The 13,994-nt window shown below is 37.2% G+C and overlaps 1 protein-coding gene across 2 annotated transcripts in view; it reads left to right on the top strand.

The window, feature by feature from the left end:
- The first annotated feature begins 139 nt into the window (after nt 1-139).
- The window catches only part of C9H11orf58 (chromosome 9 C11orf58 homolog), a 28,564-nt gene continuing 14,709 nt past the window's right edge, over nt 140-13,994 (top strand). Inside the window, exons 1-2 of one of the 2 annotated variants that reach the window (XM_067749758.1) lie at nt 140-354; nt 5,211-5,294. In XM_067749758.1, the coding sequence (XP_067605859.1) occupies nt 292-354; nt 5,211-5,294 (147 nt within the window). In that variant the 5' untranslated portion in view covers nt 140-291. The remainder of the gene's footprint in view (nt 355-5,210; nt 5,295-13,994) is intronic. The other variant, XM_067749759.1, reaches the window with a different exon arrangement.

The raw sequence follows: 13,994 nt of genomic DNA, 5'->3' as shown, positions 1-13,994 counted from the left end.
CCCGCCACACAGCGCGAGCTGCGCCGCTGGGCTTCCTGGGATTTGTAGTTTTAGTCAACCCTCCGTCCCCTTTGTTCTGGCGGTATGTGGTGAACCAGAAAACTACAACTCCCAGAGCGCTCCTGGGTGGAGAGCGCACGCGGCGGTGACGACAGTGGCGGAGAAGACCCGGAGAGGCTCTGCGTTGTGGAGTGGCGCTCCTTGGGCTGGTGGCGGACTGCAGGCTGCTGGCGCCGCGGCTGAGGAGAACGGCGAGTGGGTTTGGCATTTCCCGTTGGGGTCTCCGCAACGATGAGTGCTGCCAGAGAGTCCCATCCGCACGGGGTGAAGCGTTCAGCCTCCCCAGACGACGATGTAAATAACAATGGCGGAGTGGTGGAGGGTTGAGGCCTACTAAAGGCTGGGGTAGGCCGGGAAGGGTGGATGAAGACGGAGGAAGCGTCTGAGGTGACCTGAAGGGGGAGGGCCGAGGGGAAGGACCCAGAAGAATGGGAAATATCCCTTTTGCTTAATTTGAGTTGGAATGTTTGAAGAGGTCCGCATGCTAAGAGCCGGAGGCCTGCGTAGGAAGGGGAATCGAGGAAGGAAATCCTGAATGGTTGAGAAGTGAAAGAGCTTAGTCAAGGGACCATGTTTGCCTGTTCGTGGGCTGATGAAGCTTCTTTATGGGGCCTTTCTATTCAGTAGAAACGGCAAGATCCTCCCTGTTTTAGGCTTAAAATGCTGCTGTGATAAAGTCAAGATGTTCATGCAAATTTGGACAGATTTTTCTGGCCGGGATTATTTTTGCAATGTACTGTTAAGAGTTAAACTTAACTGTACTATTAAGAGTAAACCAATAAAATATTGAACGGAAAAATGGTACCAGGGGAATAATTTGGTTCTGGCGCACCGTGCTGAGGCCTAATACGTTGAGACGTAGAAGCCCGTTTCGATGTCAAGTACCTCTCTTCCCTCTCCTCCCTCCCCCTACAGTTGCCAGTTTAAATTGCAAAGCATTCATTCCTTAAAGTAAACCATTAAATATTTACTGCTGTGCCAGGTGTTGGGAATTCAAAGATGAATAACTGTGGTGTTTATCCTAGGCCTTTTGTGTGTTTGTACTAGCCCCTAGCGCGGTGTCATGGATGCTGCAGTAACCAATAAACGTAAAACTGGGTCCTTCATACAATGGATAAATGCCATGGAAACGTTGATGGGGAAACTGGGGGGGGGGGGGCCGATGGAGAGGTCATAGTTAAGAGTGAAGAAGGGAGGACATCTAGTTTTCTTTAGGTTGTTTAAAGTGCTGTCAATTTCTGAATGTGTAGAGTTTATTTTCTATAGTGCAGTTGAGTTCCTTTCATAATATTTTACTTTGCGAACTATAGAAAGCTCACTGAACACTGTTAGTGCATCAGTTGTAGCAAATGAGATGATGTTAAGACTCATCCCTCTTTGGGTAAGTGGTGGGGTTAGGTCCAGAATAGTAAGGCTCTTTACTGAAATTGATTTTAGCTGTGCAGAAAGATTAGTAATCAGTAAAAATTTGGGGACAAATAGTTATATAGTGAGATTTATTCATTCCTGCTGTTCCTCCCTACAACTGGTTTTGAGATCTTTTCTTGTTAATGTGGTAGGCCAGTACCTACCAGGAATGTATCTAGGCTTTTGAGTAACTTGGGTGCCCTTTTAAAAACTATTACATTGTTTTCCTCCTGGTATTTAACTGTGACTTGATTGCTAGAATGTCAAGCACCTGTTTTGCTAGAATCAAAGAAATAATCTTTTTGACACAAAACTCTAGGTGATATTAGGTAATTTAACAAAGTTAAAGGGATTAAGTAATTAAATCTCTACAGCTTTTGATGGGATCAGTTTAAACTAGATGACCTTTAAGACCTTTTCCAATCCTATAAGCATTTTCTTTAAAAGAGGTGGTTACAGTTGCAATTCAAGATTAGGTCCTAGGACCTTCACACGTTATCTGAAAAGGATTATGTTACTAATTCTATATTTTAGTGCAATAGAGTAGTAACTTGTCCCTTGACGGTGATTTTTTTTTTTTTAGTCAGTTTCTTTAATATTAATTTTATTTTTGTTGGTAATTGGGAGTTATCTTTAAGTGCTTGTGTTTTTAATCTTTTAAGCATAATATATATTTTTAATAGATTTATTCTATTTATTGGCTACGTTGGGTCTTTGTTGCTGTGCGCGGGCTTTCTCTAGTTGTGGAGAGCGGGGTCTACTCTTCGTTGCGGTGCAAGGGCTTCTCATTGCAGTGGCTTCTCTTGTTGCAGAGCACAGGCTCTAGGGGCACAGGCTTCAGTAGTTGTGGCTCACGAGCTCTAGAGCGCAGGCTCAGTAGTTGTGGCGCACGGGCTTAGTTGCCCTACGGCATGTGGGATCTTCCCAGACCAGGGCTCGAACCCGTGTCCCCTGCATTGGCAGGCGGATTCTTAACCACTGCGCCACCAGGGAAGCCCCAGAATATAATATATTTGTTTTTTAAATATATGTCTACGTTTAGAAAATAACCCAATTATAGTGTGTAGTTGGTCAGCAATTTCTAATAAACCTCTGCATGTAAAAGATAAAGTTTTCTTTGCCCACTGACCTCACACATTTAATGGGGGTAACAAATCATTGAATCCAGTTGTAGGAAAACGCTGACAATGGTAGAAATAAATTCTAAGAGTTACTACAGGGTGTACTGAGGAGGAGGTAAATTGACTGCTGTTCTATAATAAGGGTATTAAGGATGAAGCCAACTTAAAAATGGTTTCATTGGTTTGATTGGAGGGGAGAATTGAAAGCTATCTTTCAGGAAGTAAGAGGAATGGGGAGGTTAATTTTAGTAACTGGTGGAGAATCTCTAAGAATGTATCAGGCACCCATGTGATTTTTAGAATGCAGCACTTGAGCAAGGTACTTGCTACTCTATGCCAGGTCCAGGGAACAGTGATTTAGTGAGAATCAGAACTTAAGCCTCACTGGTACTTTGTTTTTTTGTTTTTTGTTTTGTTTTAACTATATTGAGCCAGAAACAGTTAAGAACTAACTAGTCTATGAAAAAATATGAACTGTCAGATGGAAAGAAGTAGAGATTTGGAACTTAGGTAGCCAAAAGGAATAGCCATAAGTGGGTGTCCAGTATGGTACAAATACTTCAACTCTCATATGCCCAGGAGGGATGGTCATCATTGTTTGATATATGTATTATTCTATTAGTCTTTTATGAATAATATTCAGAAGAATAAAAGGATAGTAAAAACAACTTTATTAGAAATTTTGATATGAACTGAACCATAGCAAACCTAGTTTTCTTGATTTTTCACTATATATATACCCAAAATGTTTAGCATTTTCTGAATATAGCTAACAGCTTATCAGTTGTCATGTGTGAAACTGAAACATATAATTTCAGATTTCAAATATGTTTCTAATGGATTTTAGCTTTATTTTAGTTCTTGGATTTGCATCATCAAAATATACTTGAAGAATTTTTTTGAAGTGTTTTCATTGCTCATAGTTTTGTGTCAAACGGGGTTTGTCTTCTTTGCTCTATAATTGCAAAACATTTTCATTTTTAGATTATAAACTCAATGAGAATGATCAATCCAATGAATGTTTTTCATTTCTATATTCCTTCTAGTCACCTGCCCTCGGTACTTGTCCACTTACAAACCATATCAAGTAAATTTTGGTGTACAAATATCATAAAAGATGATATTAAATAGTCACATACCTCTTTAGAAAAACGGGATGGTCCAGGCTGTTGTAGCAATATTGCAAAATATTGCAAGATGAAGTTCTTCCTATTGAATGGCTTTCTAGATGAAAGTACCATATATTTTTGTTATTTTGTCTCTCATTGACTCCCGGTTGGAGAAAAGTTATCTAGTATTTCATCATCCAAAAACTCGTTTAATTGCAGTTAAGTTTGCCATTATCATTAGTTTATAGACACTACCTGTCATTTTGCATTCACCTTGTTATTCGTCTAATAATTGTGAAATGCCTTCTGTCAGTTTTCAGTTTTTTACTCGGTTGTCATGAGTAGAAATTAAAATTTTCAGCTGGGTCCAAAGAGAGCTAGAAGCATACAACAGAGGGGTGATGTCTTCTTGAAAGATGATGCAGCACTTTGGACAACACGATGAGAAAACTTTTCTACCACTTTTCTATCTTGTTATTTTAGTCATTTTTAGCATATTTGGGAATGATTAATGAATTATAATGAAATAATTCTTAAATTTGTTTCAATATGTAGGGAAAAATATCGCTAGGATTCCATAATATATATTAGATTTATAAAAGGGTTCAATAGACCCATTTGATAATTACAAGATAGAATGAGTTCTATTCTTTTTTTAAAAAAAATTAGTAAATTTTCTCTTTGTTCTTTGGAAGACCTTTAAGTAAGAATAAAAGTCCTAACAGGTACTTCCCTGGTGGCACAGTGGTTAAGACTTTGCACTCCCAATGCCCGGGGCCTGGGTTTAATCCCTGGTCAGGGAACTAGATCCCACATGCATGCCACAACTAAGAGTTCGCATGCAGTAGCTAAGGAGGCAGCCTGCCACAACTAAGACTGGGCCCAACCAAATAAATATTAAAAAAAAAAGTCCTCACACATCAGTCCTTACAAATAAGGAAAGTGTTCAAAAAAGAAACTAAAATTGGGTCCAGTTGACTCTGATATTGTACTGTTCTTTAGAATATCAATATAGCCAGGGTTTTAAGTTCAGTTAACAGCTGTAGCAGCCTCCTGGGTTCAAAGTATTAGGTACCCTAGGGCCCTGCAAGGCTCTAAGGCAGTAGGTCTCAAAGTGTGGTACCCTACATCAGCAGCATCAGCATCTCTTAGGAATTTGTTAGAAGTGAAATAAATCTTCAAGCCCCACCCCAGATCTGCTAAGTTTGAAACTCTTGAGGTGTAGCCCAGCAGTTTGTGTTTTAACCAGCCCTTCAGGTAATTCTTATAGTATAAACTTTTGAAAACCAGATCTCTGGCTGCAAAAGAACTAAAGGACTTTCCCTTAAGGTAACAGAAAAGGAGTATATTCTAATTCGAATATTATGCATATGCTTAACTTCCTAAGCAAGAGTGAGTCCAGTTTATAGTGAAAACTGACAGGGGGAAAAAGCTTGGGATTTACTGGTAGACTCTAAATTTTTAAATATTTATTACTATGCAAAAAAGATTAATTGGCTAATTTCTTTTCCAGCTTGGATCTAGCAATTGGGAGGCAGCAGACTTAGGTAATGAAGAAAGAAAACAGAAGTTCTTGAGACTTATGGGTGCAGGAAAGGTAAGCATCAGACAGAATACATTTTTTACCTTTTCTGTGAAAATAATGCCCTTTTTTATGTATGTTAAGTGAGAAGGAATGAATACACTTGGATCCCATTTTACTGTTCTGCATGGCTACTTTAGGCTTTCGGAAATATAGCTGACCTCACTGAGCTGCTTCTAGGATTCTCAGTGCCACTGGGTGGTAATGTTTAGAGACTGCATAGAGAAAAAATTTGGTTTGAGGAGACTCTCGTGGAAGAAAGAAAACGTGAAAGTTCATGATTTGCCATCTGTTAGCCTGATAATTTGATACAAGGTACTTCTGGTCAGACCATTTGGTAGGTCTTTCATAGTTTATAGTTCCTTCCAGCCCTTGAAGTAGTAGCCAAGGGAATAGCCTTTGTCAAAAACTTAATTTTAAAAATGTTCAGTATATTTTGAAATCTCTTTCAGTTCGATTAACGTAATAGAAGATATAAAATATAGGTGCCAGGAAACATCACGTGTTGGAAAAAACTGTTGTTCCTAGCAATTAATTTTTACATACAAATACAGTGATCTCTAAATACTGATTTTTTTTTGTAAGCAAGTACATTTATTTTCCTAACACTGTCCCAGTAATCTTTCTGCAAACCTGATGTGGAAGAAAAAGGAAAACTTTTTTCTCTTTTAAGCTCTTTAGAAATAAGTTCTGCCCTTTGTTTTTTATTTGTATGGGAATGCATTTTACCAACAGCTGTTGACTACTACATGCCAGGCACTGTACTAGGTCCTGGGTGGGGGGGTCACGTAGATCAGTAACATAAGTTTGGAGCTATCATGTGCTGGAGGAAACCAGATAATGACAATATAGAATTATAATTGCTATGGAAGAGCTATGCACATAATGCTGTGGAATCAACAGGCAAGGGAAGCTCACTCTGGCTTAGCAGCACAAGAAAGCTTCCCAGAAATAGAATTGATCTGAATCTGAGGGGATTAAGAGTTAGCCAGACTAGAACAGTGGATTTGGGCATAAGGAGAGATCATGTAAGATGTTAAGCCCTATACAAAGGAAGCATTTGTATAATATCACATTAATCCAGATTTCCCAATAATTTGTGATTTGTCATAGAAAGTAGTCTGAAGTTTCTCTTGGTTCATGCAAATAAAAGATTTTGCTAAGGATATATAAAGTAATAGTTTAAGGGTATGCTCAAGCTAGTAGGATCACATTTCTTTAAGTACCTAGGAAGAAATACCCTAACATAAAATGTATGAAATTTAGCTACCAATAGTCAATTGTATCTCAATAAAACAGGGCGGGGGTGGGTGGAGAACAAATTGAACAATTAAAAAAAAAATTTGGCTGCCGATCAATGGGCATAGCATACGTTAAATTCTTTGCTAACAAGTGCAAAGATCATAGCTTTGATCTTTTACGTAGGCTGTTTAGATTTATACTGTTTTGTGGCCCCAAAGTACATTCCTAATCCTAGCCACTGAGTATTTTATTGGTCACAGGGAGAACCAGCTGAGAAAGTATGATAGACCAGTATAATACTATCATCTTAGAATAACTTGATGCCATTATGTATATTCAAATCTTGTTATGAGGTGTCTTCTGCAATAAAGGAACAAACTACTGAATTATTGATTTGCTTTTGTGCTAATAACATGTAAGGCAATAAGCATTAATGCTTGAACCTTTTCAGGAGTATCATCTTTGGGTATGGAGAATGTGTCATGATTTCACAATAGGGTGATTTGTTATTTACTATATACACAGATAATTGGGTAAGATTGCTTTGCAAAGTCAAATTTAATCTCACTTTCACTCAGTTTTAGTGAACAATTTCCCTTTTTTTTCAGTTGGTTTTTTTTTTCTTAATTGAGGTATAACTGATTTACAATGTTGTATTAGTTTCAGGTATACAGTGAAGTGATTCAGTTATGCATATATATAGATAGATTGATATTCTTTTTCAGATTCTTTTCCATTATAGTTTATTATAAGATCTTGAATATAGTTCCCTGTGCTATATAGTAGGACCTTGTTGTTTATCTATTTCATATATATAGTAGTTTGTTAACCCAAAATTCCAAATTTATCCCTCCCACCGCCTTTCCCCTTTGGTAACCATAAGTTTGTTTTCTATGTAAGTCTGTTTCTGTTTTGTAAATAAGTTCATTTGTATCATAACTTTTAGATTTCGCATGTAAGTGATATCATAATATTTGTGTCTCTCTGTCTGACTTCACTTAGTATGATACTCTCTGGGTCCATCCATGTTGCTGCAAATGGCATTATTTCATTCCTTTTTATGGCTAAGTAGTATTTCATTGTGTGTGTGTGTGTGTGTGTGTGTGTGTGTGTGTGTGTGTGTGTACCACTTCTTCTTTATCCATTCACCTGTTGATGGACATTTAGGTTGCTTCCATGTCTTGGCTGTTGTAAATGCTGCTGCTATGAACATTGGGATGCATATATCTTTTTGAGTTAGTTTTCTCTAGATATATGACCAGAAGTGGGATTGCTGGATCATGTGGTAACACTTAGTCTTTTAAGGAACATCCATACTGTTTTCCATAGTGGCCGTACCAATTTACATTCACACCAACAGCATCGGAAGGATCCTTTTTCTCCACACCCCCCTCCATTATTTATTATTTGTAGACTTTTTGATGATGACCATTCTGATCAGTGTGAGGTGATACCTCCTTGTAGTTTTGATTTGCATTTCTCTAGTAATTAGTGATATTGAGCATTGTTTCATGTGCCTGTTGGCCATCTGTTTGTCTTCTTTGGAGAAATGTCTATTTAGGTCTTCTACTCGTATGTTGATTGGGTTGGGTTGTTTTTGTTTGTTTTGTTTTGGGTATTGAGCTATATGAACTATTTGTATATTTTGGAAATTAATGCCTTGTTGGTTGCATCATTTGCAAATATTTTCTCTCATTCCATAGGTTGTCTTTTCATTTTGCTTATGGTTTCGTTTGCTCTGCAAAAGCTTTTAAGTTCAATTAGGTTCCATTTGTTTATTTTTGTTTTATTTCCATTACTCTAGGAGACGAATCCAAAAAAATAATGCTGCGATTTGTGTCAAAGAGTGTTTGGCCTGTGTTTTCCTCTAGGAGTTTTGTAGTATATGGTCTTACATTTATGTCTTTAATGCATTTTGAGTTTATATTTGTATTTGGTGTTAGAGAATGTCCTAATTTCATTCTTATGCATGTAGTTGTCCAGTTTTCCAAGCACCACTTCTTGAAATTAGTGGTCTTTTCTCCATTGTATATTCTTGCCTCTTTCATCATAGATTAATTGACCATAAGTGCATGGGATTATTTCTGGGCTTTCTATCCTGTTCCATTGATTTCTGTCTGTTTTTGTGCCAGTACCATACAGTTTTGATTACTGTAGCTTTGTAGTATAGTCTGAAGTCAGGGAGTGTGATTCCTCCAGCTCTGTTCTTAAAATTGTTTTGGCTATTTGGGGCCATACAAATTTTAAAATTATTTGTTCTAGTTCTGTGAAAAATGACATTGGTGATTTGATAGGGATTGCATTGAATCTGTAGATGGCCTTGGGAAGTATAGTCACTTTAACAATATGGAGTCTTCCACTTCAAGAACACGGTATATCTTTCCATCTGTTTGTGTCATCTTCAGTTTCTTCTATTAGCATCTTATAGTTTTCACAGTACAGTTCTTTTGCCACCTTAAGTAGGTTTATTCCTAGGTATTTTATTCTTTCTGATGTGATGGTAAATGGGGTTGTTTCTTTAATTTCTCTTTCTCATATTTCATTGTTACTGTATAGAAATACAACCAATTTCTGTATATTAATTTTTTATCCTGCAACTTTACCAAATTCATTGATGAGCTGTGGTAGTTTTCTGGTGGCATCTTTAGGATTTTCTATGTATAGTGTTATGTCATCTGCAAACAGTGACAGTTTTACTTCTTCCTTTCCAATTTGGATTTCTTTTATTTCTTTTTCTTGTCTGATTGCTGTGCCTAGGATTTCCAGTACTATGCTGAATAAAAGTGGCAAGAGTGGGCAGCCTTGTCTTGTTCCTGATCTTAGAGGGAATGGTTTCAGCTTTTCACCATTAAGTATGATGTTAGCTGTGGGTTTGTCATATATGGCCTTTATTATGTTGAGGTAGGTTCCCTCTATGCCCACTTTCTGGAGAGTTTTTATCAAAAATGGATGTTGAATTTCATCAAAAGCTTTTTCTGCATTTATTGAGATTGTCAACTGAAAAAGTGCACAACCTAGAAGTTGAGAATTATGTTTTATTTGGCGGATTTTCTGAGGACTTAAGCCTAGAAGATAGCCTCTCAGATTGCTCTGAGGGACTGCTCCGAAGAGGTAAGGGAGGAACCAGGATGTATAGGAGTTTTGCAATAAAAACTGGATAGTTGGAACATCAAAAGATTACTGTTAATTAAAGAAACTGTTAAGGGAAACCAGACATGTCAAGTTAATGAATTTAACACTTTTCTACATCTAGGAAGATGCAAGACTGGACTCATTGAAATCATTCATTTGATTTGCACCTTAACTATCTAGGGCCAGTATCCTTCTTTTCTCCATTCTGAATCCCCACAGGGTGCACGGTTGGGAGTAGCTGCAATGGCTGCTGGTTTGATGGCTGCAACATCCTTTGTTTACTGATAGGGCAGCATTTTTCATTCACAGTGCTTCCCCTTGATCATAAATTCAACCAACATTTGGGAAGCATTTCATGACCAATTTTGTCCCACAGTGCTAGGAAGGCTCATTCCTAGATCAGGCAAAGATTCTGTTGATAGGCCACTCAAATTTTTGGATTAGGACCTGTTAATAATCTAAAATTCTCTGGATCACCTATCTTGCTAGTCTGCTATGACCTAGAAAATGTTTTCTCTTGTTGCTTCTTTTCATACGAGAGTTGCACTGTTACAGTTATCCTGTGTAGAGTTTTTTATATACATATATATATATATATATTTGTGTGTGTGTGTGTGTGTTTGTGTATGATCAACTGTTTCAAGACCTTTAGCCATCATTAATTTTTTTGGAGACCTGGTTACACATTGGGTAAGAGACAATCTTATAAACTAGACAGGATAATTAATATAGTCAGTAACATTAATAAGGTCATAGTACGGCAGAGAGAGACACAGAGCATAAACAATTCAGGAACAAAGAGAACAAATTAAAACAATGATTAATAGATAACTAATAAGAACCTGCTGTATAAAAAAATAAATTAAATTCAAAGAGAAAACAGTGATTAGTATAACTAGTTGTAATCTGGTCACAGTAAACCATCAAGTCCATAGGAGAGCCAGGTGGAGAAGCCAAATATGGAAGGATTAGGTAGAGAGGAAAAAATGTTTTATTTTTGTTTATAAAAGAATACTTGATCAACTTGTAGGTCATAGCATAATAGAGGAAGAGTTTTTCTGGAAAACAAAGAGGAAAAGCCAATATATTTCCCCAAAAAAGTCATAAAGTTATAAATCATATTTATAAATTCATTCAGTCCCATGTAATTCCTGTTGATTTGGATGAAGTAGTCAGGTTTTACATTAGAGTTTTGTCATTTCTTACCCAGTTCAGTGGTATGATCTAAAAGTTATCAGAAACTTATACTTGTTAAAAAGTCCTTTTTATGAATCATCTTGAAGATCTTCCTTTTATAAAAGCATCAGACTAAAACAATGACTATTTATAAATGACAGGACTTAAAATGCCATGGTTAAAGATCTGATTACAATGCAGTTGACAAGGAACTTGGATATTTCGATAATAACTAGAATTATGATTGATAACATTATACCAGGATATCTCAGATTTTAGTAATTTCATATAAATTTTGGAATATCTGTATTAATGACATTTATACATACAATATAACATAAGGTTCATCACTAGTTACTTGGCAGTGCTTTGCAAGTATTGGTTGGCCAAAAAGTTCGTTTGGTTTTTCCATAGGTTGTCTCTAGTAGCACTTAGTTGTCTTTAACTTCATTCGAAACAATTTTGTTAGATTGTATTGTGACAGTTGTCATATCAGTGTGCATTTTAAAAAAACTTTATCAAAACTGGTGAATTTTTGTGTAGCCATTTTAATATTGAAGAGAAAAAAAAAGCAACAGTTTCGGCATATTATGCTTTATTATTTCAAGAAAGGTAGAAACACAACTAAAACGCAAAAAAAGATTTGTGCAGTGTATGGAGAAGGTACTGTGATAAAGTACCTTTGACTGATTGAATGTGTCAAAAGTGGTTTGCAAAGTTTTGTGCTGGAGATTTCTCGCCGTACGATGCTCCGTGGTCAGGTGGACCATTTGAAGTTGACAGCAATCAAATCAAGACATTAATTGAGAACAGTCAATGTTACACCACATGGAAGATAGCCTACATAGTCAGAATATCCAAATCAAGCACTGAAAATCATTTCCACCAATTTGGTTATGTTCATCGCTTTGATGTTTGGGTTCCTCATAAGTGAAAAAAACCTTCTTGACCGTATTTCCACATGCGATTCTCTACTAAAACCTAACAAAAATGTTCCGTTTTTAAAACAAATTGTGATGGGTAATGAAAAGTGTATACTGTAGAATAATGTGAAATGGAAGAGATCATGGGGCAAGCGAAATGAACCACCATCAATCACACCAAAGGCCAGGCTTCATCCAAAGAAGGTGATGTTGTATATATGGTGGGATTGGAAGGGAGTCCTCTATTATGAGCTCCTTCCAGAAAACCAAATGATTAATTCCAAAAAGTACTTCTCCCAGTTAGACCAGCTGAAAGCAGCACTCGACGAAAAGCATCTGGAATTAGTCAACAGAAAATGCATAATCTTCCATCAGGATAACACAAGCCTGCGTGTTTCTTTGATGACCAGGCAAAAACTGTTACAGCTTGGCTGGGACATTCTGATTCATCTGCCATATTCACCAGACATGGCACCTTTGGATTTCCATTTATTTCGGTCTTTACAAAATTCTCTTAATGGAAAGAATTTCAATTCCCTGGAATACTGTAAAAGGCAGCTGGAACAGTTCTTTGCTCAAAAAGATAAAATTTTTAGGAAGATGGAATTATGAAGTTGCCTGAAAAATGGCAGAAGGTAGTGGAACAAAACAGTGAATACGTTCAGTAAAGTTCTTGGTGGGACTTCCCTGGTGGTCCAGTGGCTAAGACTCCACACTCCCAATTCAGGGGACCCAGGTTCGATCCCTGGTCAGGGAACTAGATCCCACATGCCCCAACTAAGAGTTCACATGTTGCAACTAAAGATCCCATATGCCACAACTAAAAATCCTGTGTGCCACAACTAAGACCCAACACGGCCAAATAAATATTTGTTTGTTTGTTTATTTTTGGCTGCATTGGATCTTCGTTGCTGCACGCAGGCTTTCTCTAGTTGCGGTGAGGGGGGCCACTCTTTGTTGCAGTGCACAGGCTTCTCATTGTGGTGGCTTCTCTTTTTGTGGAGCACAGGCTCTAGGTGCACAGGCTTCAGTAGTTGTTGCTCGTGGGCTCTAGAGTGCAGGCTCAGTAGTTGTGGTGCACAGGCTTAGTTGCTCCGCGGCATGTGGGATCTTCCTGGACCAGGGCTCGAACCCGTGTCCCCTGCATTGGCAGGTGGACTCTTAACCACTGTACCACCAGGGAAGTCCCTAAATATTTTTTTAAAAATAAATAAAGTTCTTGGTGAAAATGAAAAATGTGGTGTCTTTTGTTTTTACTTTAAAACCGAATGAACTTTTTGGCCAACTGATTAATTTATCATACCACATAAGCTAATTAGTTTGACATTGCTCTCTGAGGTGTCTTGGTTCCTTTGAAGCATCCCAGAGTTAGCTGGAGGTCAAAAGAACTTTAGAATTTGATATTTGGGAAGTTTGTCAAAAATATCAACACTTGGTCAAATAGGATCATATGTCACTGAAATAATACTTAACCACAGTGACAAAAGATTTCAAAAGCAAATATAGATCACTTAAAGACAGAGAAACTCACACAATCCATTGTCAGAAGCAGTGTTCTAAGAAACCTTTGTTCTTTAAACAGAGGAACCAAATCCAATCGTGTACCAGTCTACTTTTAATAACAAAATCCATTTACATAATTAAATTCATTCTGAGTTTAGTCAGTCCTGACAGTGTACAAAATTCTTTTCTCAGGGTTCCTTTTCCACAATCCTTCCATCACTTTCTATATCCGTATTATTTTGTCTCTTACTTTTCTCATCTAGAAACAACTAGCTCTAGGACAAAATTATTTTCTTTTCCCTTAACAAAATGCAAATCCATTCCTCATACCTTCTTTGTTCACAACACACTTATTTTTCTAGCATACTGAACTGTTTTTCTGTATTATTTCTAGTAGCTTTAATTTCATATTTAAATTAGAATTCTCAACCCTTAAAAACTTTGATTTCTAGTGAATACTAAGAAGTAAGCAATTATGAACTGTCTTTTACATTAGCGTTCTGTAGATTGGTGAACATAAATACCAATTTTTGTAAAGTTTCATCTCAATTCTGCCAACTTTTACACCTTTGACGTTAGTTTCTCTTAGGACCCAATCAACAAGTCTTGGTATTACAAGGAGTCCTAGAAGCTTTCCTTGCTTTTATTCTCTGACCATTTTATCTATTTTGTATAAAAGGCTCTGGGGTCCCCAGTGAGGGGTTGAGCCAACTGACTCAGGCCCTTTTGTCAACTTGAT

This window comes from Pseudorca crassidens, chromosome 9 (assembly GCF_039906515.1).
Source record: "Pseudorca crassidens isolate mPseCra1 chromosome 9, mPseCra1.hap1, whole genome shotgun sequence".
NCBI classification, from domain to species: domain Eukaryota; kingdom Metazoa; phylum Chordata; class Mammalia; order Artiodactyla; family Delphinidae; genus Pseudorca; species Pseudorca crassidens.
This window is presented reverse-complemented; position numbering and strand designations above follow the sequence as displayed.